This window comes from Agelaius tricolor, unplaced genomic scaffold (assembly GCF_023055355.1).
Source record: "Agelaius tricolor isolate 1412-34295 unplaced genomic scaffold, bAgeTri1.0.p SCAF_28, whole genome shotgun sequence".
NCBI lineage: Eukaryota > Metazoa > Chordata > Aves > Passeriformes > Icteridae > Agelaius > Agelaius tricolor.
This window is the reverse complement of record NW_027269288.1, coordinates 4453271-4478707: the sequence shown is the minus strand read 5'-3', so window position 1 is coordinate 4478707 and position 25437 is coordinate 4453271. Positions and strand designations below refer to the sequence as shown.

Here is a 25437-nt window from a genome sequence, read left to right as displayed (position 1 = left end):
CGGCCCGGGCCCAGCAGAGGAACAGAGCCCACAGACCGGGAAAGGGTCACGGGAAAGGTTTAATGCGAGTTCCCCGTGCTCAAACCGTACAGCTCGTTAACGCCACCACCGAACCGGACCGAGGAAACACACAACAAAATAACAAAAAAACCCAAACAAAAAAAACCCAAAACAAAACCAAAAAACCCCAAAAAACAACAAAACCCCACCAAAAAATAATCCCCCCTCAAATAAAAATAAAACAAAAAACAACAACAACAAAAAAAAAACCCAAACAAAACATAAAAAACCCCAAAACACTGAAAAAAAATCCAAAAAACAAAAAAAACCCCAAAAAAACCGAAAGAAAAAACCCACAAAAACCAACCAACCAAAAAACCTACCCCAAAACAAAAAAAAACCAAAAAAAAACCAAAAAAAACACCACCCCCCCAAAAAACCCCAGGAAACCAAAACCAGTAACAAAAAAAAAAAACAAAACCAAAACCAAAAACAAACAAACAAAAACCTACCAAAAAAAAAAAACCCAAACCAAAAAACCTGCTGCTGAATAAATACATAATACACATTTTGGACATCTCTGACTTGCTGATCAATCCCTTCGTTTGGTAACAGGCATTTAACAGTTCTGCATTTCACATAACACAACTTTAAGTACAGTTTTACTTCTCAAATGCTTGCCCCTGCCTGGATTTTTCTCTCCTGGGCACGGATGAGTGTATGGCCTCAAAATAGACCTAAAAAGCTCAAGGAAAGCAGTTGGGAAAGCTGCCTGTCCCCTTCCATGTCTGAAGCTGTTCTGCCCCATTAGAGTGACCCGTCCCAGAAGAAAGGCTCTACTCTGACAATCAGGCAGCAGAAGCTGGAGACACACAACTAAAAGGCACATAATTATTTTTTTCCCCTAAGGACAATCACTCTATGAATTTATTGCTTGTGAAACACACTATTCTGGCATAATGGTGTCTGATAAGCAGAGCAGGTATCCCACAGGCACAGGCAGAAAAGGTTTCTGCCCCTTCACTCTCTAACCACAGGTCTAGTCTGGATATATTTTTATAACTACTGGCTCACCCCAATCTCTCAGCACTTCCCAACCACTCATTTCTATCAGCTTTGACCCCATTGGAGAAGTTTCTGCAATGGAGTGTTTTGGTTTTCAATCTCAAACAATAAAAACACTGAATAATTATTTCCTCTAAGAACCAGAAAACAGCTCTTTCCATCTAATGTGAATGGGCCATCAAAGAAAATTATTAAAACAATCTCTGACAAATGGAATGAGGCCACCAAAGACCACTGGGACCTCTGGGTTGTTATCCAGAGATTGATCAGAGCTTTTGGCTATTGTAACATGGGATAGAACAGACAATTCTGAGAGAAGCCCCCCTGACTGATGGAGCTGTTCCCAGCCTTCCCTTTCTTAGATTTAATCTACATATTGACATGGCATGAATTTGTGTGGGTATGCCTGCTGCTCTTAGCTGGAGAAACAGAAGGTAGGGAGGGAGGTTTTTTATCTCTTCAGTCCAATCCCAGAGGTAAAGCACCATCAGAGGACCTTCCCTTAGCTAACCAGAGCACCTATGTTACCACTGCTGCTGCTTTGAATTTTGTGATTTGCTTGCAAAGACAGCAAAGAGGTAAAGAATCAGATGATCTTCAGGCTCTTCCAACTCAGCTTCATTTGGTGTGACACTTAACTGTTATAACTCCTGGAGTCAGCTCCCTGATTGGTTTATATTTGGAATAATGTCCAGGAATTATTGTGTACCATCCAGTCCCGTATATGCTGTGGATGAAAACAGGCTTCCAGCTTGTAACTTGCCTCCTAAAAGCTGGATTTCCGTTCCAAAAAACCATTTTTTAAAGCCAATGAATCACTGATGAAAGTTCAAGTAAACAGCACTTTCAAGAAACAGTGGATGAGGAGCAGAATCAAAAATGAAGGCACAAAATCTCCTTTGGACTTCTACAGCAATATTCCTAGATATTACCTGCAGTGTCAGAGAGTGAAGTCCTCCAGCAGTGGAGTCTTAGAATATCAATAAAAATCACATTAAAAATCATATAAAAATCAAATCCACATATCTCTGAACAACGCCTCAGAAACTCTCAGCAACATTCCCTGTTTCTACTCCAAGTCAGCAGGGAAAGGGCCTCTCCTCCCCGGGGAGCAGAGCTCTAGGGGTCGATGAAGGACACGGCGATGTAGCGCGTTCCCCTGGTGGTGGGCAGCCCCTCGTGGTAGTGGGTCAGGCGGCCGGGGTGCATCAGGGTCCAGCCCTTCCTCGGGGCTCGGATGGAGCAGTTGTAGCGCAGGAACCGGCAGCCTCCGCCCTGGGGGGACACAAGGGACACATGAACCTCCACAAGGGACACTCAGCATCCTCCATGAGGGGACACAAGGGACACATCAGCCTCCACCAGAGACAAATCAGTGTCCTCCCTGGGGGGACACAAGGGACACATGAACCTCCACAAGGGACACTCAGCATCCTCCATGAGGGGGACACAAGGGACACATGAACCTGAACCAGAGACATTCAGCGTCCTCCATGAGGGGACACAAGGGACACATGAACCTCCAGCAGAGACACTCAGTGTCCTCCATGGGGGGACACAAGGGACACATGAACCTCCAGCAGAGACACTCAGTGTCCTCCATGGGGGGACACAAGGGACACATGAACCTCCACAAGGGACCAGTGTCCTCCATGAGGGGGACACAAGGGACACATGAACCTGAACCAGAGACATTCAGCGTCCTCCATGAGGGGACACAAGGGACACACGAACCTCCACAAGGGACACTCAGTGTCCTCCATGAGGGGACACAAGGGACACATGAACCTCCACAAGGGACACTCAGTGTCCTCCATGAGGGGACACAAGGGACACATCAGCCTCCACCAGAGACAAATCAGTGTCCTCCCTGGGGGGACACAAGGGACACATGAACCTCCAGCAGAGACATTCAGTGTCCTCCATGGGGGGACACAAGGGACACATGAACCTCCAGCAGAGACATTCAGTGTCCTCCATGGGGGGACACAAGGGACACATGAACCTCCAGCAGAGACACTCAGTGTCCTCCCTGGGGGGACACAAGGGACACATGAACCTCCAGCAGAGACACATCAGCCTCCACAAGGGACACATCAGCCTCCTTCCTGGGGGGACACAAGGGACACATGAACCTCCACCAGAGACACTCAACGTCCTCCATGAGGGGACACAAGGGACACATGAACCTCCACCAGACACACATCAGCTTCCTCCCTGGGGGAACACAAGGGATACATGAACCTCCAGCAGAGACACTCAGTGTCCTCCATGAGGGGACACATGAGACACATCAGCCTCCTTCCTGGTGGGACACCAGAGACACATCAGCTTGGAAAAAGCACCTCAGGGAAGGGGTCCCTGCCTTCTGACAGTGCTGTATTTGTATTTTGGGACTTCAGCTGCTCAGAGTGACCCCGAGATGTGTTGGAAAGTCTCTTTTCCCAGCCCAGCACTTGAAGAAGGAGTCAGAGCTCTTCACTTCTCAGTCTCAAGGTTGTTCATTGTTTCTTATCTATAAAATTCTTTCTCCTGACCTGCTGAGGTCTGTTCAGCAGGACAGTCAGAGGCACTCTGCCTGCCCCAGGGCAGTGTTATGTCTTTATACTAAAAACTATGTCTACAATATTTATAATTACTTTCTAATACCTATCACTTATGTTAGACAGTGAGCTTCTACTCTAAACCAATCTAAAAATGCCAACATCACAGCAGAAGATGGAGGCCAAGAAGAAGAAGGAGAAAGGCTGGACACGCCCAGATTCTTCTATCTTGCTCCCTGAACCTCCAAGCTAAAAACTTCAAAAATCTATTTTTCACTCCATGATAAATTCACTATCATTCTACTTAAAATGTCATGGCTTGCAGATCTTTATATAAGGTTGGTAATTTGCTTCATGGGTTATAATCAAACACACAGGCATTTTGAGCTCTGTGCCAGGGTCTCTGAGCTCTTTGGCAGGGGTCTTGGCAAGCTAGGACACCGAGAGGGATGTCCTGAATTATGACATTTGTGTTCCCTGCAGACAGAGGAAGGAATGATGAATCTGACTCCATGTTCTCAGAAGGTTAATTTATTATTTTATCATACTATATTATATTAAAGAATACTAAACTATACTAAAGAATACAGAGAGGATACTTACAGAAGGCTAAAAAGATAATAATGAAAACTCCTGACTCTTTCCAGAGTCCTGACACAGCTTGGCCCTGATTGGCCAAAGAGTGAAAACAACTCACAGCAGAATCCAATGAAACAATCACCTGTGGGTAAACAATCTCCAAACACATTCCAAATGAGCAAAACAGAGGAGAAGCAAATCAGATAATTATTGTTTTCATTTTTCATCTGAGGTTTCTCAGCTTCCCAGGAGAAAAATCCTGGGCAAAGGGATTTTTCAGAGAATGTGAATGTGACATCACAGCACTTCTGAAAATGTGACAAGGTGTTTGAGGAATCTCCCATATTCTGATGCATTCAAATGTTGCCACATTTCTTTTCACAGAGAAAAGCAAGGCACAATTCTTCCCAAGAATATTTCTGGGTTTCACATTCTCTGAACCTCAGAGAAAGAAAACACAATTCTTATCACTTGCTGTGCCTGTGTTTGTGCCAAAGTAGAATACAATGTGGAGATTGTTTACCCAAAGTGATGGTGTTTTGTTTCCTTGGCCTATCAGGGCCAGGTGTGGGTGTGTGTGTCAGGACTGCCACTGACAGTCACGAGATTCTGTGCAGTGGAGTGCTTGGCAGATTCAGTTTAGATGTAATGTAATATAGTGTAATATAATATAGAATAATAGAGTATAATAAAGTAATTAATTAGCCTTCTGATAAAATAGAGTCAGATGCATCATTCTCTCCCCTTGTCAGGGGCAAAAATACACACTATATTCCTCTTCCTCCACTGCCCATTCCCCCGGGATTAGAAGTCTCCTGCCATGAGGCATCACCCTCTTTTTCCCACCTGGGGGGGTCACCTGGATGATCTGGTGTCTCCTATCAAGGAAATAAAATTAGCACTTTGTCCCCACGTGGAGAAGAGCACTGTGGGCTGGGGTCCATAGCAAGCTGGATTGGATCCCAACAGCCCCCCATGAATTCTTACAGCCATTAATTGTAATTCTTAGTACAAAGAAGCCTGATGTGGGTCAGGGCAGGGTTTTCAGCTGCTCCAGGTGCTGTGCTGCACTCCTGAAGCCCTGGCAGGCACTCACCTCGTAGTCTATGCCCACTCTGTTCAAGGCAATGTTGATGGTGAAGGTGGAGGCGTCGTGGTGGGGCACCAGGGACGGCTGCTCGTCAGGCTTGTAGCGAACCACAAAGGCCAGCTCAAACTGGGTCTGAGAGAGAAGGACAAAGAGCACTCTGTTAGAGGGCTACAGGGCTCTGTGGCTTCTGAGCTGCAGAGCAGGGGCTGACACTGAAATTGCATCCCACTGCTAAAGGAGAAAGGCAATTTCTCAATGACATTCTTCTGCCTGATTTTTGCCTATCTCCTAATGCACACACTTGGGTCACACTGCAGGGTCAATTCCTCTGTGCTGGGAAATACTGTGTGTGTATTGCTGGAGTATTCTTGTCACAAAACTGCAGCTGGAGGAGGTGCTGAGCTCACCATGAGTTTTGCTGTTAAGGTGGACACACTGTGGCCTCAGCTCTCTTTACAGAGAGCAGCAGGCACAAGCTTTCCCAAGGATTTTTCATGGGAAAGCAGTGAGAAGCACAGAGAGGAGAAAAGAAAACAATTCTTATCTCTTATTCACTGCTCCTGTTGTTTTTGCACATGGTAGGAAGATTGTTTACCTGAAGGGATTTGGTAATTGGATTCTGGTGATGATTGTTTATATTGATTGGCCTATTAGGTCCAAGCTGCATCCTGACTGGAGACAGGCATGGGTTTTTCTTTAGTATCCTTTTAGTATCTCTTTAGTATAGTATCTCTTTAATATAGTAGGTAATTAATTAATTTAATATAATGTAATATAATACAGTTTTAATAAAGCAAATGTTCAGCATTCTGAATCAATGGAGCCAATCATTCCCAGTTGTTGGGGTTGCCCTGCATACAACAGACATACCTTGGTGTAGTATCCTGGGTACAGCTTTTCTGTGATGGGTGCAATATAGTCCAGAAGAAACTTATACCATTCTCTTTCAAAGCCAATTTGGTTCATGTGTATGTCAATAGTTGGGACATTCTCATATCCTCCTTGTATTCTGCTGTCCTGAAATAGAATCAGCAGAAATCCCTGTAAAGATGGGAACCTTGGAATTCAGGAATGAAAAGTACTTGTTCCTGGTAACTACAAATAAATATGATGTTTGTTTATCAGAATTTGCAGGATGGAAAGCTCATTTCAACTTAAGGGATGCAATATTACCATCAGAGAGGCTGAACACCGGAACTTCAGAGGACACTAAAGAGGACTCAGGGAAAAATCAGAATTAATCAGGAACAAAATAAAGTATTGTCTCTACTCTTCTGGTTTAATTCAGGATCTAATGCCTTCCCACAGGAGGCACTGCTATCACCAGAAATGCATAGAAAATGGTGGAGCCCAGAACTCAAAAGAGCTCCTGCCTTTACTCACCGTGTTGTCACCTGTGGACCACTGGCCATAATGTTCCATTTCTTCCACCAGCTCATCACAGGCAGTGTCAGTGAATATGGGGAACCAGTAAACATCTGGGCAGGGCTGCAGATAACAGACAGGTGAGAACAGCAGAAACAAGGACAGGTGCTTGAGGCAAAAGAAGTAGGGCTAAAATGAGTGCAGACTGAGTGGAAGGAAACTAAAATACTGAGGATAGAAATTTGTCTTCTGATTTATGTGCCCCATTCCTACTTAAGAAAGCTGGAATGATTTAGCTCTAAAAGTATTTCAAGGTCATGTTTCCTATGTTCAACTGCTTATTCCTGAGAATTACAATAATGATGATAAAGCATTGTCCTAAAGCTCATTTCCCCATTCTGATGGATAAGAATGATGTTTTCTTACCATTTCTACCAATTTCCCTTTCAGAGCTGCTGTGTAGTTTTCATGGATGTACTTTTCTCTCCAATCCTGCAATCAGAAGAGATACAAACCACTAATTTCTGTGGGGCCCCTGCTTAAAGAGGTAATAAAGGGCCAGGCACTCATGCAAGCAGTATTTCACAGGCTTTGAAGATCCATGTGTTATGAATCCCAAAAACACGTTCTCTTCAAATTGTGTGCCTGTGCTCTTCATCCCACCTGAGAGTCACCATTATTACAAAGCCTGGGCTTCCCATAGTGATGAAGCTAATATCAGATCTTCCCACATTGCTGTGCCTTCTGAGTATGCAGGTTATCTCACCTCAGGATTGCTGAATATCTGCCAGAGGTCGTTGTGGAGGTGACTTGTCTGGTAATTCTCCAGGGACAGTATGTGTCCAAACTGATGCTGGTTTGTCAGGTACATAAAGACTCCCTGCAGGACAGAGAGAAATAATAAAGGCCTCATATTTCTGAGAGCCACTGTGAAACCAAACACTGGACAGTTCTCCAAGCTGTTAATTTATTCATTCTTTCAGTTTTATTTCCACCCTGCACATGAGAAACTCTGAAAGGTTACAGACAGAGACAGTAATTCTGCGTCCTGTCAGCCAGGGCTGGAAGCACAGGAGAGCAGCAGCTGTGAGATTAGAGTCTTCCTTCTTACCCTCTCAATCCCATTTAGAGCAGTCCTGAAAAGGCCTAAGAACAAAAATGTTATCCACATTTAGTGGTCCATGGCTACACAAGGTTTCACAGCAAGACAGAAATGCCAAGCTGTTCCAAAATCTCCCCTGTACTGACTAGTAAGAGTTATTTACATTTAGTGGTCCATGGCTACACATCATTTCACAGAAATCCCAAGCTGTTCCAAAATCTGCCCTGTACTGACTAGTTTGAGTTATTTACATTTAGTGGTCCATGGCTACACAAGGTTTCACAGCAAGACAGAAATGCCATGCTGTTCCAAAATCTGCACTGTACTGACTAGTAAGAGTTATTTACATTTAGTGGTCCATGTCTTGCTTTCATGGCAAGACAGAAATGCCATGCTGTTCCAAAGTCTGCACTGTACTGACTAGTAAGAGTTATTTACATTTAGTGGTCCATGGCTACACATCATTTCACAGAAATCCCAAGCTGTTCCAAAGTCTGCACTGTACTGACTAGTATGAGTTCACCCTACCCCTGCCCTGGCAGAGCTGAATGCCTTGAAACTGCTCAATCCTGTCCCCTTCAGCCTGGCAGGCAGCTCTCCCCTGGCAGGATCTCTCCTTGACTGACCTGGCTGCGAATGTTGTGGCACAGAGCCATGTCAGCATCCAGCTTGCCACTGTGGAACAGATCCCCCTGCTCCAGCTCCGAGCGCAGAGCCTTGCCTTTAACCATGTAAACACTGCTGATGTAGGGAACATTCCAGAGCCCACTGAAACACAGCAGAAGAAAAGTGAGATACCACTGAGGATGACAGGCAGCACTGCAGCATCAGCCAGGCTTGCCTAAATGAGCCAGCTCAGAACAGCAGGAAGAAACCAAACCATACCAATAGAGATTGGCATTCCAGAAAAAAATCACTTGTACTGCCCACAGCTTTTAAGCTGCACAAATGCTAGTCCACCAGGAAAGCAATTAATTGCTACTGTGTGTTTTTGCTAGGAATGTAATTAGTGGCCTGAATCTCTTCCCAGAGAGATCAACATATTTTTTCCAGTGATTTAAAGAAACTGAACCAGCCAAAAGTGCATAAGCTGATTTCCAGCATTTACTGGTCTATAAAAAAACAGGGTCCCTCTTTTTTATAGGCCAGTAAATAAAAAAAATTATCATGGCCTATAAAAAAGAGGGTCCTTCAAGAATATGAATGAATCAACAACTCAATTTTGTGAATCTTCCATTCAAAGATCACCTGAAAATTGATCTGACAGAGATTAAACAGCACTTTACAGGATTTTAAGGATCACACTAACTATAATCCCCAGGTGGGAAAAACCTGACTTGAGTAAGATGAGATGATTTCAGCAGTCAGCACTCTCAAACCCTTACTCTGATCAAGAGAAAGTCTGCCCCAAGTATGTTATTGTCTCTGCTCAGGGCAGAATATAAAACAACTTCCAAATGGGAGCAGAGATTTCCTTTCCTATACACAAAGACATTTGCACTCTCTGGTTGTTGGGCATTAGTTTGATGACAATGTGCTGCAGCAAGCTTTGCATTTGAGGGATTTTATCAGTGAAAAGCTCCCTTTGCACACTCACACTCTCCTCCTTTGAACAATATCCACGTAATCTTCCGAGCGGGCGTAGTATCCATCGGGGCTCAGGGCTCCCCAGAAATTGGACCACAGCTTCTCATGACGGCTGACCAGGGGGGCAATCACCAGCCTGGAAGCATGAAAGAAAAAGGAATTGCAGTACAGGATGTTACCACAGGAAGAAAAGGAAAATGTTTACAAACCACAGTACTGGAAGAGCTGTTTCCTCCCTCACTTACAGAGTTGCTGTTTTGTTAACTCTGTTGGAATGAAATGCCCCATAAGAAAGGGTAAATATGGTCCCAATCTCCTCTCTGACTACACTCTGCACCAGGTCTGTCAGAATCCAATTTGTTCTAGTGACTATATAAAAACAAAGCTAAGGATGATTTATATCCCCTGCCTAAAATCCAGGGATTACAATTACACATAAGAGGTGTTTGGCTAACATCTCTGGCATAGCTCTTCTTGTTCCCTAAACATCTCAGGGATGTGCACTGAATTCCTCATGTGAGATGACCAGTAAGCATTGCTCAGACCAAAGAACTCACTTGTTCTGTTCAATCAGGATCCTCAGAGTCTCTTTGTTCTTCAGAACTACCTCAGCATCCAGGCTAAAGTAATAGTCACAGTCAGGATCCTTCCTGCACAAATCCCTGCAGGCAGAGAAAAAGGAAAGTCACATCCTAAACCAGAGGAAGACAAAGGACAGAGCACCAAGAATTCCTTCACCTTGTAGTCTAAAGGTCTTCTGGGTGCTCAGAGAAGTTTGTTTTAATGTACAACCCAGAGGGCCAGCATAGTACAAGCACATCAGATTCAGTATCCAATAACTGATACTGAGACACAGCCAAAATCACATTTAGCAAACTGTTTCTTCAGCTCAAACTGAAGGTTTGTAAATAGGAACTGAGGTTCCTATTTACAGCTGCTCCAAATCCACACCTGAGCTCAAACTTCCTGATCACAGAGAGGAAGATACTCTCCCACTAGCTCTTAGTTTTGCTACAGCACTCCTCCTCTTCAGAGATATGGGTGCATATCCTTGTGCTCTGTGACTGGGTATATAGATGAGGGCAGGAGATACAGGGCTATCCTTCTGTCAGAACAAAGGACCAGTGAGAGCTTAGTTTCTGAAACTGGACAAAGTGAGCTGGAATGGAAGCTGCTTTTTCCCAATATATAAGGGTATCAGAGTTAATGCCAGAAAAACTGAAAGGGTGACAGAGAAAAGAAGAGCAATCACTTGATAGGGATGATCCTGAGAACAAACAGATGTCTTAGTTTGGACACAGGCTGTCTCTGCCAGCTATCATGTATGGCCTCTTCACTTACATGCCCAAGTTACGTGCCTCAGCATTCTCCACCTCATCATCTGGTCCGATCACTTTGACAGCGAGATATTCTGTGCCATGCTCCTCCACAAAGGAGTCCACCTCCATCAAGTGATGCTCCTCCTATTCCAAAAGTAAGGAAAAACACTTAATAAGATGGGCTCATCCAGGCCACTCAGCCTCTTGCCTTCAAAATGAGTAGCTGGGCAACAGCTCTTACACCCATTTCCACACCTTTACAGCTGGGTTGGTGTCACTGCAGATAAGTACACAATCCTGTGGGTGCCATTGCAGACAATAACTGTGATTACACAGCCTGGAAGTCTAGCCCAAGGCTGCAGAAGTGCCTGGAGTAGAGGATGAGGTGCACATTTTCCCCACATTTGCTAAGCCCATCACAAGCCAGCCTCACTTACGTGGTTGTGAATGAAGAGCTGGATTCGCTGCTTTGGGTAACGAAGGTTACGAAGCCGCAAGAAGAACTGGGAGAGGAATGGGGTGGGCTGCTCAATGAAAATGCCAATCAGAATCATTGGCAGTGCCTCATCCTGCATTCAGGGACAAGAGGAGAGCAGTGGTGAGTCAGGTTTAACATCAGACACATAACAATTTTAAGACTTGTTTTGAGAGCTCTGAATAAACACAGCAGCCTTACCTTAAACCCCGAGAGGCTTCGCAGACCTTCATCACACACTGTGCAGCCAGTCTCAAATGTCCACACTTGAGGAATGTAGTTTCCCAGGTAGTTCAGCTGCAGCTGCAAAAGGAAGTTTGCCAGATTGTGCATTACAGGGCAGGGGAGTTTCTTTGTGTGCATCCCCACTGTGGGGTCACATTTGAACTTTGTTAACCTTCTCCATGAACTAAGGAATCTGAAAAACAGGACAGCCTGAGCATCCAGCTACATGTGGGTCTTTGAACCAGAACCATCTTGCTGCTAGGGGCCTGGACTGATATGGTTTCTCAAATGTAAATGTACACAGGGAAAGTCAGTCTATGTGGAGGCAGTAACCTGATCCATTGAGCCTAAAGGGTCACTTTGCAACAAACACAGAACAAATCTTTCTCTCAGGACAGTCCACTTACCTTGGTGGGTCCATTTCCATGGATCACCACAGGCAGAGTGTCATATAACAAGTTTCTTGCTCTCACTCGTGCGTTTTCAAACTTCAGAACTATCTCATCTGGAAATGATATTATCATCATGTTAAGGCTTTTATTAATAATTAGAAGCACAATGCCTCATTTATACAGAAAACTGCTGAAAAATGAAAAGTGTGGACAATGGATAACCGTGCACAAGTAGTTTAAGGGCTGCAGACAAAATCTTTAAAGGAGAAAAATATTCAGAATGATCCTGTGAAGTAACAGGAGGATGCCTGGGAAGCTGGAAAATGACTGGGAGTTGGCAGAAGCCATATTGAAAGGTTCTTTCAAAACTGGCAGTGAGGAGCAGCTACTGATGACAGGGACAGCTATTGATGGGAGGACTCAGGCCCTTCTCACCTAAGTGTTCTATGCACCTGATGTCTCTCTCTGTCACCCCTCACAAAAGTCCATCCTCCTGGCAGAGATAATTGAGGACGTTGCCTCAACACAACCCCATACAAAATCCTTTGGAAAAAAGATAGCACAGATACAAGCTGCAGTCTGTCACTGATATAACGAGCACAGCCAAAAACTACACTGCCATTATCACTTTTTACTTGACCAGAATAAAGATGGAATGGGGCAAGACTGAAAACATTAGGCAGCATTGATAGGAAAGTAAGTGAATCCCTCTTGCCAGGACTAGCAAAATCAATGAGCAGGTCAGGTCAGAAGCCTGGTACAATCAGTGAGTGCTCACAGGCATATCTGGCTGCTTCTCACCTCCCATGGCATTCCAGCACGGCTCTGAAGCAGAAAGGCAGGCGAGCCCTAGGCAGGGCTCTGTGTTATTACTTGCACTGAAGTCCCTCCCAGTTTCAATCCCCAAGGCTAATGCAATCTGACATGCCTGGAGATCAAAGTGGCTGGGAGGTGTGAGATGAAAAACCTGACCTGCATTCCCTGAAGTGGAGAAGGAATTGCAATGAGAGCATAGTTGCTCTCAATGGAATTGCAAACAAATCCCAGAACTCTGGCAGAGACCTTTACTAAAGCTTTTTCTGTGGGGACAGCCATTTCTGAAATACAATCCCTTCAGCCATAACTTTATTTCTGGTGTCAACATGCAAGTTGCATTCCAAGGAGAAATGAGCTCCTTCCTTCCATCTCACCTAATGCTCCATTTAGGTTTTGGAAGATCCGGCTTCTGTGGTCTAGACTGATGTTGATACTTTCCTTTAAAAGAATTAGATAACCTTAATTAGAACACAAAAGGCATCCATTCTTTACCTACAACAGACCCTATGCTCAGTGAAGATATATCCCATTCCTACAGTCATTTGTAAACTCTCCAAACTCTGCAGCCTTAAACATTCCCAGATGATCATAATTTTAATTCAAATCTGGGACAACTCACCATTTCCAAGAACAAGTTAAATATAGTCTATTAGGCAAAACTATGCAAACCCCCTCTCCCCCTCTTTTAAAGCTGCTGTGGGTGTGTCAATAAATCTGCATCACATGAATGAAGTAGACTTACACACAGTCATGTAAACCAGAATACATAAAATACACAGGAATGCCAGATAGAAAAAACATCTGCTGTGAAAAGTTTCTTGCCTTCTATCCACAGGGCAAGCGTGACCCTGAGCATTGCCCCAGGTACCAGTGTCAAACCAGAGGAAGGTGCAAGATCAGCTTGTGCAATCTTTGTTTTTATCCCCTGCTGCAAGTCACACTCTGAGTGGGACTAAAATGCAGCTCTGACTTAACAGAATTCTGTGTCCCTGCAGGCATCTGTAAGACTGATTACTGGAAAGGACAGCAGGGTGCTAACATCCACTGTCTGAGTGCCAAGTCAGGGGAATTACTCAGCCCTTGTGTGGCACAGGGCCAGAACTGCAGATGAGAACATTAAAGGGACTGCTCATGTGGAAGTATCACAGGCCATACTCAGATTTGGGCAACTAAAAAAGTTCTAAATTTTCTACCAGCTGTTCTAAATTTTCTACCAGCCTTGCTAGCAAAAAATTTCAAGTGTCTCTAGTCTGAGAGCAGGTCCCTATTTCAAATGTTCCCTCTTGATTTAATTGCTGCTACAGTTTTGAGTTCTCCATGTCCCTGGGTCTGTCCCCAGGGACAGATTGGCCTCTGTAATGCCCAGCTGGGCAGGGACACCAGAACCAGAATGACCTGTGGGCTGCATGGTCTGGCCAGTGCACCACACAGTGCTGGAATCACAGTGCTGCTTCCAGGGTCCATTCCAGGCTTCTGGAGGATATTAAATGGCATTTTCCTAAAGGTACTTCAGTGCTAGGCTGGCTGTCTCTAAGGCAGCACTGCACTCTGCAGTTTCACATCCCCTGGGAGGAGGCTGGTTAGTTCCTCCACACTCAATGGCTTTAAACACCAGCACCTACAGATAGTGGCATGAGCCTCCAGTAAGATTTGTTTCCAGACATCTCTCTTCCCATCTCTCATCCACATTTTATGCTTAAATAGAAAAACTGCTGATACCAGAAAATGGGGGTACTGGCTAGAATGCAAATTTTCACCAACTCAGAATCAAGATACACCTACTCTTTTTTCTGGATCCAAGAAGATTCTTGTATAGAAGAGCTGGTCACTGTCATCATCCTCTCCTTTCCACTCCTCCACAAGCTTCTTCAGGTTTGGAGCATAACCTATGAAGCCTGTGGGAATAAGGATGAGGAAGTGTTTCAACCCAGATGACCAAAAAATAGAAATACTCCTGTATACATCTACTTTCACTTCTCTCACATGAAATCTCACTACACCCTGTGCTGCTGCAGAGACTCATCACCTTTCAGTTTGCTTTGCCACTTCTCCCACAAAGGTCAAATAGGAGGAGAAAGCTGAAAGCAAGCTCTGTGTCTCACCTCCAGAACCCAGGAAGCGCTTTCCATCTCGCACCTGAGGGTACTTGGCTTCCAGCTTTCTGTCAGGATAGATGTAATTCTCTGCTGAGAAAACCACCTTGCTTTTGGCTTGTCTGAACTTCTTCAGCAGTTCTGTGGGGCCTGAAGCAAAGAGCACATCATAGCTAGAGAGAGAGACAGACAAAAAAAGGACAAAAGGAATGGAGTCAGAAAAACATGTCATTGAGAAAAGTTTCTAGAAACAGATAATTCTTTGGGAATCTTTCTTTTAGTTCTGTTTAACAGTATTAATTCTGTTTAACAGAAAAACAATTCTTCCCATTTGCTGTGCCTGTGTTTATGCCAAAGTAGAATGCAATATGAGGATTGTTTACCCAAAGTGATGGGGTTTTGTTTCCTTGGCCTATCAGGGCCAGGTGTGTGTGTGTGTCAGGACTGTCACTGACAGTCACAACAGTATTAAATTTTTGTTAATGCAACTAATAAAGTGTAGTCTTATTTGTATGCTGGGCATATGAAAAGACACTGAGACTCCAACCCTTCCTTTTCTCTCTCCACCTCTCTGGAGACTAATTCTTGGCTCTCAGGACGTGCTGCAGCCTACTTCACCTTATAAAACAAATAACTCTGGTAAGAAAGGCCTGCCTAGTTCCATAGGAATTGTCTGCTCATTCTCTGCAGATGGAGGCAGCCAAATTCCACTGTGGCAGAATCAGGTACAACACTATCAACTTCATGCAGGAATTGGCATCAGCCTGTTGAGATCAGCCCTTCCCAAGTGCCACGGATGCAGCTCTGAGCAATTGCCAGGAAACCACAGAGCATTCAGGGGAAAAAAACAAAAAACAAACCACCAGATATCTGGACACACTTTTCAAAAGCAATTGATTTCACAGTTCATCTCTTCTCAGTGAGAACCCATCCAAACCACTGTAAGATTCAGTTCATGGCAAATTCTTTGCAAGCATTACCTTTCCACAAAAAGGATGATCAAATCCTCCTTATCCCCGTGCTGCTTCAGAGCTGACTTGAGGAGACGAACCTTCTGCCCCCCTCCAGCTGGCTGCTGGTCATCTCCACCCTGCCACTCCTCATCCAGCCCCAGCACCTACACAGCAACAGGCACAGGGTTACTGCATTTGCATTCCCCCCAGATGAAGGGAGGAATGATCGATCTGACTCCATGTTCTTAGAAGGTTAATTTATTATTTTATGATACTATATTATATTAAAGAATGCTGAACTAAACTATACTAAAGAATAGAGATAGGATACTTACAGAAGGCTAAAAAGATAATAATGAAAACTCCTGACTCTTTCCAGAGTCCTGACACAGCTTGGCTGTGATTGGCCAGAGAGTCAAAATAATTCACACCAGAATCCAATGCAACAATCACCTGTGGGTAAACAATCTCCAAACACATTCCAAAGCAGCAAAACACAGGAGAATCTAATGAGACAACAATTGTTTTCTTTTTCTCTGAGAGTTCTCAGCTTCCCAGGAGAAAAATCCTGGGAGAAGGGATTTTTCCAGAAAATGGGAATGCCACACAGGGTCACCTCAACAGGGCACTTTCCCAGCAAGGCTCACAGGAAAGAACCAGAACCCACAAACTTAGTGGTTCTGATAACTCCCAGTGCAAATCACAGCCCCAGGACAAATGGACTAGGCAGCCTTGGATCCAGCCTCTGGGCTGCACAATCAGGGTCACAAGGTAACACAAAGCACTCCTGGCCACAGGGACAGGAGCACACCCTGTACTGTGTGTCCTGGCAGTGCAATGGAAAAGTGCCATGAGGCTCCCTTGAGCAGGAGCTATGGATCTCACCCCAAGCCAACACTCAGGACACTGCAGAAATAACCCAGTCACAGCACTTTTCAGCCAGCTGAGCAGATGTGTGTCCTCTCTTGAGCTTTTATTTAATCACTGTGGGGCCAAGGCTGATCCATTCCACAATTTGAAATTCCCTTTGACCAACTGTTGCCACATTTCTCTGCACAGAGAAAAGCAAGGCACAATTCTTCCCAAGAATTATTTCTGGGTTTCAAATTCTCTGAACCTCAGAGAAAGGAAAAACAATTCTTCCCATTTGCTGTGCCTGTGTTTGTGCCAAAGTAGAATGCAATATGGGGATTGTTTACCCACAGTGATGGGGTTTTGTTTCCTTGGCCTATCAGGGCCAGGTGTGTGTGTGTGAGTGTCAGGACTGTCACTGACAGTCACAAAATTCTGTACAGTTGTGTGGAGTTGAGTGCTTGGCAGATTCAGGTTAGATGTAATATAATATAACATAGAATAATATGGTATAATAAAGTAATTAATTAGCCTTCTGATAGAGTCAGATGCATCTTCTCTCCCCCTCATTGAGGACAAAAATATCTACTATATTCAAAAATGTCTTTCCTAGCCTAAGCCAGTCATTAATGGTAATCCTTAGTGCAAAGAAGCCTGATGTGGATCAGGGCAGGGTTTTCAGCTGCTCCAGGTGCTGTGCTGCACTCCTGAACCCCTGGCTTGGCAGATTCAGTTTAGATGTAGCACAATATAATGTAATATAGTATAGAATAATACAGTATCATAAAGTAATTAATTTGCCTTCTGGTAAGATGGAGTCAGATGCATCATTCCTTCCTTTGTCAGGGATTTCCCTGAAAATCTGATAACCAACCCCCATGGAAGGTGCTAGAAATCACCTGGACTTTGTAGTTGAAGAATTGGGCTGATCTTCTGAACCGCTGGAATCCCTCAGTCTGCTTGGTGGCCACAGTCAGAACCAGCAGATTTTCTGCACACAGGGGAAAGCATAACAGATACTCAGCTTGTGTGGTTTCCACAGCCTGCTGGTTCCACACCTAACTTGATTGTGGGTATAAAATGAGAGATTATGTAGAGATACAATTTCATTGCCTGAGTTCTGAGGTAAAAAAAGAAAATAAAATTAATTTAGTGGGCTTTTTTGCCCTGCTAGTGAAAGCTACAACTCTCTTCTCTGACACAGAGTACAGAAGAAATTAAACTTGAAGATAAAAAACAGAAATACTACAAAATGCCCATTTGAAAGTCATCAATTTAATGCAGTTTTGACTTTCTGTTCCCCACAGAGCTGCTTTTTTGTCACTCAGCATTGACTGGATGTAGGGAAAACCAAAATTAGATTAAATGTTATTTTTCCCTCTCCATGGCTGCTTCAGTTTTCTACTCCATTCCTGAGGCATTTTCCAGTTTTTCATACATATTCAATGTGAATTTAATTGTGCTATAATTTTAATTTACATTCTCCTCCCAAACTTGTTTTTCATTTCCAGTCCCTTAAAAAGGATAAAACTTAATCCTGAAGTTCTCTTTCAGAAGTTTCTCTGTGGTACCCTGGAATATGATTTTTACGTGGAATTTCTGCTTTCCTCATTGCAATGATGAAATGTTATACTTCACCTTCACAGTTTTGCTGAAGTAGGAATTTGTATAGGCTCTGGCAACAGTGCTTAAAATGCAAATCCTGGCCATCCGTTTTAAACATCAGAAAATACCAGGAAAAACTGAAAGGACATTTTCTTGGCCTCAGCAGGCTTCTTTTGGAACAATGATTTTTTTCAATGGATGTACCAGATGTATCTCCCTCAGGTACCCAAACTGATATTCTGCCTAGTCTTAGAGAGGAAGGATCTAGAAGTTTAGATGGACCTCACAAAGGCAGCAGAAGTGAAAAATAAGTATAAGACTCCATGTCAGGAGGAAAGGAGATATTACCAAGGAAATTCCTCAAATCCTTTACCTGATTCAGAATAAAAAAAGAGAAGAGAGCTTGAGAACAATCAATAAGTCAGGTCTAATTGTATTTATGAGACACATGCACAAAGTGATAAATAAAAGAATATGAATCCCACAGAGGTGAAGTTTTTAAGGGCAGATTTTTAGACATATGAAGTGCATTCCTAATCCAGCACCTCCAGCACACTCCAGTGCCTTGTGGCCAGCCCAGTCAGAGGGAGCAAACAAATGATTAAAATACATATTTCCTTAGGGAATATGTTAAAGCCATTAAAGTTTCTAGCCATATGATGGCACACAGAAAACCATGGCAGCTCTTTGAGAGATCTCTGAGCTCATGGATCCTGAGAAAGTGAGGATCATATTGCCAAGGAAGAGGGGGACAAGCATGGGTTTGTCAGAGAGGAATGCAGACAACCCCCAAATTCTAGTACATGAGGGGAGAAAGCATATTATAATAATAGGAGGGGAAGGAGGGGAAGGAGGGGAAGGAGGGGAAGGAGGGGAAGGAGGGGAAGGAGGGGAAGGAGGGGAAGGAGGGGAAGGATCCTGACTGCTATGCAATTATTTCAGCCCAAAATCTCAGGCATCTCACATTAAATAAGTCACCAATTCATTTTTGTGCTGCCATCCCAAAGAAGCCACACACTGTTTATGACTTGACTGCCAAAATTTGCTGGACAGGATGAGTGCTAAAGGCTCACACAGCACAGGAAGCGGTGTCCTATTTCTACGACAGAAAAGTTCTCCCCGTGCAGTTTGTGAACTCAGAGGAGCACGAAAAACCAGCACAAAGCCCACTCTCATCCCCAGCAGAATCCCAAGTCACAGATTCCTGTGAGAAAGGACACAGAGACACTAAGCTCAGTTTCTGTTCTAAGAGCTCTGTGCAGTAGGCACAGCTTTCCATCCCAAGAGACATTCCTTCAGCCCAGCAATGGGGTTTGTGCTATGTTGCCTCCACTCCTTCTGCTTTAACCCTTTCCCCTCTTTCACAAAGATTTTGCTGAACTCTCATGCAGCTGATGGATACTTTCAAGGACAGAGCAGGAAACCCTCTCCTCTTACTTTCAATACTCCCTAAACAGATTGATGCATCTCTGTTTCCCATATCACAGTCAACTTCCACATGTAGAAATGCAGCTTGCTCTGCTGAGCCAGGCCTCCTGGGCCCAGAGGCTCCCTGGGCCACACCAGCAACTAGGAATTGTACAAATACTTTTAATAATGGCACGGCTGCAAAAAACAAAGCAAGCACTGGACTCAGAAGCTGGGGAGCTGGACTGTATTGCTGGTTCTGCTATGCAACAAGGAGCTAATGCAGCTATCCCTGCTTTTCCATCTGTAGAATGATAGAAGAGGATATTTACCTCTTTTGTGAAGGTTTTAGAGCTCTATAGATGAAAAGGATTCTATAAGAACAAAGCACTGGATCAGGAACCTTGATACCAAGATCACAATGATTCAGTAAACATCTGAGTTTTTATAAAGAATAAAAATCAGAGACCAGATGAGTTCAGAAACAAACAAACAAAAAAAAGTTATTTACTTCTGCCCTAAGTCTACAGGGAAAGCACAGCTGCAGCTGCATTTCAGGACAAGGAATGAATTTATCCTCAGGCTGTGATTTGGGAAATCTTACTGTGTCACTTCCTGTTAAGACAGTGTCTAAGAAAATAACATTAATATGGGGATCAAGTAGAAAAAAAAAATCAACTGTGCACAATTAAACAGTGGATAATATAATCTTTGTATTACATTTACAGAAGAATTTTTTAAAATTCTATCAACTACAAATAACTATGTTGAGAGCTTTTGCAGAGATATAAAATAACATCCAAGAGAGAAGACAGGTATCACTACTCTCACATTACTCTGGAGAAGCTGAGGCACAGAAAAGATGAGGCATTTTCTCTTTCAGCCATGCCAAAAGTGATGGTTCAGATAACAGCTAATTCCAAATTCCTCTTCCTAACCAATTTACCTCATTCTCTTTCCCAGCCCTCAGTTTTATATCTCTAGTGCATACTAAAACCATGGAAGATTTGGGATGTGCAAGGAAGGCAGGACAGCACAGAGATTCTTTGTTTTAATTACACCACTATAGCCAAGGAACTCCCAACACCCCCACAGATGCACATTAACTGTATTAAGTAATGTACATAAAGATAGTTATACCAGAATCTCACTGTGAAGGGAAATATTACACACAACAAGATGAAATCTCCTCCTAATTGCCACTTCTCTAATGAAGACAGAGATAATTATCCAAACTTCTTGGCAGAGTGACAGAGTATGAACCACTTTGTCAGTGCAGCTGACATTGTGAAGCTGCCCTAATCCTCTGCTGTTCTACCAGCCACTCTAGAGCTTTACTGACTGTTTACAGGGCAGACACAAACTGATGCTATTTTAGGAGCATCCCTGATCTTGAGTCACAGTGTGGCCAGTCTGGAATCAAACACCCTCCGCTAACCCAATTCTTGAACCGTCTAAGCTCAAAATTCTTGAATTCTTGAACCGCCTAAGTTCAAAATTCTTGAACCGCCTAAGCTCAAAACCAGGGAGTGGCTGACGCAGGTGGGATAAAGGACCGAGAGTCCTTCACGGGGCTGGAATGATGGATGCTGTCTCACCGAGGCTCCAGGTGCCTCCCAGGGGCTCACAGTGCCGCAGGCTCGGCCCGGGCAGTGCCGGGCAGGTAGGGCGGCACCGGGGCGGCTGTGCCCGTCCATCAGCCGGCTCCCCGTGCTGCCGGTGCCCTCCCCGTGCTGCCGGTATCCCCCAGTGCTGCCGGTGCCCCCCCAGTGCTGCCGGTATCCCCCCAGTGCCCCGAGCATCCCCCTAGTGCTGCTGGTCCCCCCAAGTGCTGCCAATCTCCCCCGGTGCTGACGGTGCCCTCCCAATGCTGCCAGTCCCCATCGTGCTGCCGGTGCCCCCCCAGTGCTGCCAATTCCTCCCCCGTGCCCCGAGCATCCCCCCCGTGCTGCTGGTCCCCTCAAGTGCTGCCAATCTCCACCGGTGCTGCCGGTGCCCCCCGTACCCCGAGCAGCCCCCAGTGCTGCCGCCCCCCCCCCCTCCGGTGCTGCCGGTATCCCCCCCATGCTACCAATTTGCCTCCCCCATACTGCCAATCCCCCCCCAGTGCTGCCAATCCCCCCCAGTGCTGCCAATCCCCCCCCAGTGCTGCCAATCCCCCCCCAGTGCTGCCAATCCCTCCCATACTCCCAATCCCCCCCAGTGCTGCCAATCCCCCCCAGTGCTGCCAGTCCCCCCCAGTGCTGCCAATCCCCCCAGTGCTGCCAATCCCCCCCGAGTGCCGCCAATCCCCCCCAGTGCTGCCAATCCCCCCAGTGCTGCCAATCCCCTCCAGTGCCGCCAATCCCCCCCAGTGCTGCCAATCCCCCCCATACTGCCAATCCCCCCCAGTGCTGCCAATCCCCCCCCAGTGCTGCCAATCCCCCCCCAGTGCTGCCAATCCCCCCCATCCTGCCAATCCCCCTCCAGTGCTGCCAATCCCCCCCCAGTGCTGCCAATCCCCCCAGTGCTGCCAATCCCCCCCCAGTGCTGCCAATCCCCCCCCAGTGCTGCCAATCCCCCCCCAGTGCTGCCAATCCCCCCAGTGCTGCCAATCCCCCCCAGTGCTGCCAATCCCCCCCCAGTGCTGCCAGTCCCCCCAGTGCTGCCAGTCCCCCCCCCAGTGCTGCCAATCCCCCCCATACTGCCAATCCCCCCCAGTGCTGCCAATCCCCCCCATACTGCCAAACCCCCTTAGTGCTGCCAATCCCCCTCCAATGCTGCCAGTATCCCCCGTGCTCCGAGCAGCCCCCCGTGGTACCAATCCCCCACCCCGTGGTACCAATCCCCCACCCCGTGGTACCAATCCCCCACCCCGTGGTACCAATGCCCCACGCCGTGGTACCAATGCCCTCCGTGCTGCCGGTGCCCCGAGCACCCCCCGTACCTTCCTGCTGCGAGGCACGGCCGCTCCCCGGCCCGAGCAGCGCCAGCACCGCCCAGAGCAGCAGCAGCACGGCCGGAGGCACCATGGAAGCGGCTTCTCCTGCGCACACAGAGCAGGAGCGGTGCCTGCGGGACGGAGCGGGGCTGCCGGAGCTGTGCCACGCACCAGACCCGCCCTGGAGGAAGCGGGGAGGCGCCGGCTCCTCCTCCCGGGCAGCCCCCGCAAGAGGCGGGAGGGAGCCGGGGCAGGGCTGGGAGATCCTGGAAAGCGAGGGAACAGCGAGGTGAGCTCGTGGGTTTGATCCCGGAGCTGCAGCGGATTAAAAATAAATAAAATAAGCGTTTTTCACATCCCGGTGTGAAAAATGTGTATTTTATTATTGGCTTTTTGCAAATATTAAAGTGAATATTATACGTGTTGTGTTAGAAAGGAAGGCTGTGTTAATTCTCTTAAGTAGTGTGTTAAATACAGCTTTAGGTTATAAAAAAATGTTAAAATAGAAATTATGCTATGGAGGATACTTTTTTTAAAGAAAGGACTTGCAGTGAGACAGCAGCCACAGGACACCTGAATCTTTCAGAGAAAGAGAATTTATTGCTCCTTTATCAGGAGAAATGAACTTCTTCCTGCCTTGAAGGCGTTGTTAGGATTCAGAGGAAGAAGCTGATGATGACCAGACAGAATCCTGTATTTGAATGGAATTTATGCATCATGCATGAAGTGTATGAACATGCAACAAGCTATTGTTTTTAATGGTTAATCCTTTGTTAACGTGGGTCCTTTTTCGGGCTCATGCTGCCCAGAAAGAGGTACCCAGACTGTCTGTAACTCTTTGTCTCCATTGTCTCATATTGTCCTAATTCAATTTGTCCAAATTATTATCACTCAAACTGTATTACTATTTTTAGAACCATTTTATTACTATTAAACTTTTAAAGTTCTAAAAAGAAGTGATTGGCGTTTTTCACACCCAGGGTGCAGGATCCTGCGGGGGCCGGCAGCGGGCAATGGATGAGCAGAGGGGCAAAGAGGCACTGAACTGTGCAAACCCAGGGCTCTGGGAATATTTCTGTGTCTGCTCTGGGGTGCCCTGATCCCCAGGGAGCACTGACTCTGACCCTCAGTCATGGAGAAAGTTTCCTAAACTTCAGAATAGACTGGAACCCACAAAAGTGTGAAATAGATTCTAGAGAGCAGTGTAGGTGTGTCACTGGGTGAGAAATTGAGGTTTTGGGGTTTTTAGTGTGTTGTGGATGGCAGCAAGATGGAGGGCACAGGGTGTTGTCCTGGGTTTCTTCTTCATGCTTCTTCTTCCTCCTTCTCCATGGCTTTGGGTGGCATTTTGTAATTGGGCAGAAAAGTCTGCACTGGGGGCTCTTTGGGATCAGTTATTGGGTTATAAAAGGGGAAATAATCCAGGTGTCAGCTCTTAACTGGACAGTTTGGTCTGAAAAGCCCTTGTACCAAGAGATTGTTGCCATTTTGTGCCTTCTAATGAAAAGCTGCAGAACTCCCAGCAGTGAGACTGTTTTACTGATAAGAAATAATAAACACCTGAGTGTGAACATGAACTCCTGTCTCAGTGCCTTCAATGCAGACCCAGAGGAACCCACAGCTGGGACCCCCACATTGAGCAAACACTGGTATAGGAGGGGAGGAGTCACCTCTGGCCAGCTTCAGCTACTGCTGGGCTGCAGCTGGCTGACACTTATGGGATATTTATATATAAAAAGCAAACCAGAAATGGATTATAATATTATGCACAGCTCTAGAAACTGGAAGCCTTATTAAATACCTTCTTCATACCTTCTTCCTACCTGTCACCTCCCATATTTCCTTGGTGAACACAAAGTCTGCAGTGGTTTTGTTTCCTGGAGTAGCTGGTTTTCTCTGGCCTTATACACATCTTTAAGTCTTACATTAATCTCTGTGGCCTTGTATTGGGCTTTCTTGCTGTAGCTCTGGTCCCTTATGTAGGCATCTTTTTCTATTTCATTCTGCCCTTGAGAATAAACAAAATAATCCTGCTTTAGAAAGTTACACATCTTAAAATTAACATTTGCTTTATGGTCATTTCTACACTGCAGTGAATGTAAGGTTTAGATGTAGGGAAACCCTTTTGAGCCTGCAGGACACCAGATCTGACACAGATCCTATGTGAGGCCTGTCAGTAAATCATCTCTTTAAATTAACAGAAATCACAGATATAACAGGGTTCAGGTTAAAAACAAACAAACAAACAAACATAAAACAAGAAGGCACGAGGAGAAAAAAAAAAAAATCAAGCACATTAGAAGGGTTACACGGTAGGTAACAGATATTCTCCATGATCCATAACAGCATCATCCCAAAGAATTCCCATTACTGTTTGTTTGTTCACTGAGAATATTCTTGAGTGTGTTCAAAGCACTGTTCCTTCCATTCCTTCTCCCCAGTGCAGGAATTCCCTCATAATTACCAGGCAAACAGAACAGCTGTCATGCTGAAGCCATGAGCATCCCAGGCAACAACCCTAGTTCTCTCTAAGATGATGATTTCAGAAAACTTCCTTTTGCAAAGCTGCCAGTTTCCCTAAATCAAAAAACTGAAAAGAACATACATTCACTTTAGATTTCTTCAGTACTTTGCAGGCCCAGAAAAAGCCCATGATAAATCTGTTTAAGGCAGGAGCCACAGCATAGATGTTCCCTCCTTCACCTTCAGACCTCAGACTGAGGTCTGCAACTCAAGGTGGATTTTTAAAATTGCAAGTTTCTCATTTTAATGAAGTTAAATCTCTCCAGTCTACAACGAAAGCGGTTTTGCACACTCCAAATCATGAATGCCTCATTGTTTATGCTGCTGTAGCCAGGCTGTCTCTGTTTGACAGCTTTGTATTCTGCAGCTATGCCAACCCAGCAAGCATATTCCCCCCTCTTTGTGTGTTTGTGCTGATCTGTGTGAAAAATGCCAATCACTCGTTTTTTAAAATTTTAAAAGTTTAATAGTAATAAAATGCTGATAAAAATAGTAATATAATTAAAGTAATAATAATTTGGACAAT

The 25437-nt window shown here is 45.1% G+C and overlaps 1 protein-coding gene across 1 annotated transcript; it reads right to left on the bottom strand.

Annotated features, from left to right (window-relative positions):
• Nucleotides 1-41: 41 nt before the first annotated feature.
• On the bottom strand, nucleotides 42-23112 carry PLOD1 (procollagen-lysine,2-oxoglutarate 5-dioxygenase 1). The gene is made up of 19 exons (XM_071449224.1): nucleotides 22395-23112; nucleotides 17356-17447; nucleotides 15632-15768; nucleotides 14661-14824; nucleotides 14341-14453; nucleotides 12933-12996; nucleotides 11758-11855; nucleotides 11327-11428; nucleotides 11088-11219; nucleotides 10673-10794; nucleotides 9889-9993; nucleotides 9342-9467; nucleotides 8371-8512; nucleotides 7409-7522; nucleotides 7069-7134; nucleotides 6661-6765; nucleotides 6148-6294; nucleotides 5284-5409; nucleotides 42-2340 (listed from the first exon to the last, which is right to left on the bottom strand). Exons 1-19 carry the CDS (start codon nucleotides 22477-22479, stop codon nucleotides 2185-2187), a joined length of 2196 nt encoding a protein of 731 aa, XP_071305325.1. The 5' UTR covers nucleotides 22480-23112; the 3' UTR covers nucleotides 42-2184.
• Nucleotides 23113-25437: the final 2325 nt, after the last annotated feature.

Bases quoted from the DNA above. Each gene is read 5' to 3' on its own strand.
- PLOD1 (XM_071449224.1), bottom strand. From the start codon at position 22,479: ATGGTGCCTCCGGCCGTGCTGCTGCTGCTCTGGGCGGTGCTGGCGCTG. The intron at 7,523-8,370 runs GTCAGTCAAGGA...TCTGTCCTGCAG, and splicing joins GCCACAACATTCGCAGCCAG to GGAGTCTTTATGTACCTGAC. The intron at 6,295-6,660 runs GTGAGTAAAGGC...ATTCTATTTCAG, and splicing joins GGTCCACAGGTGACAACACG to GACAGCAGAATACAAGGAGG.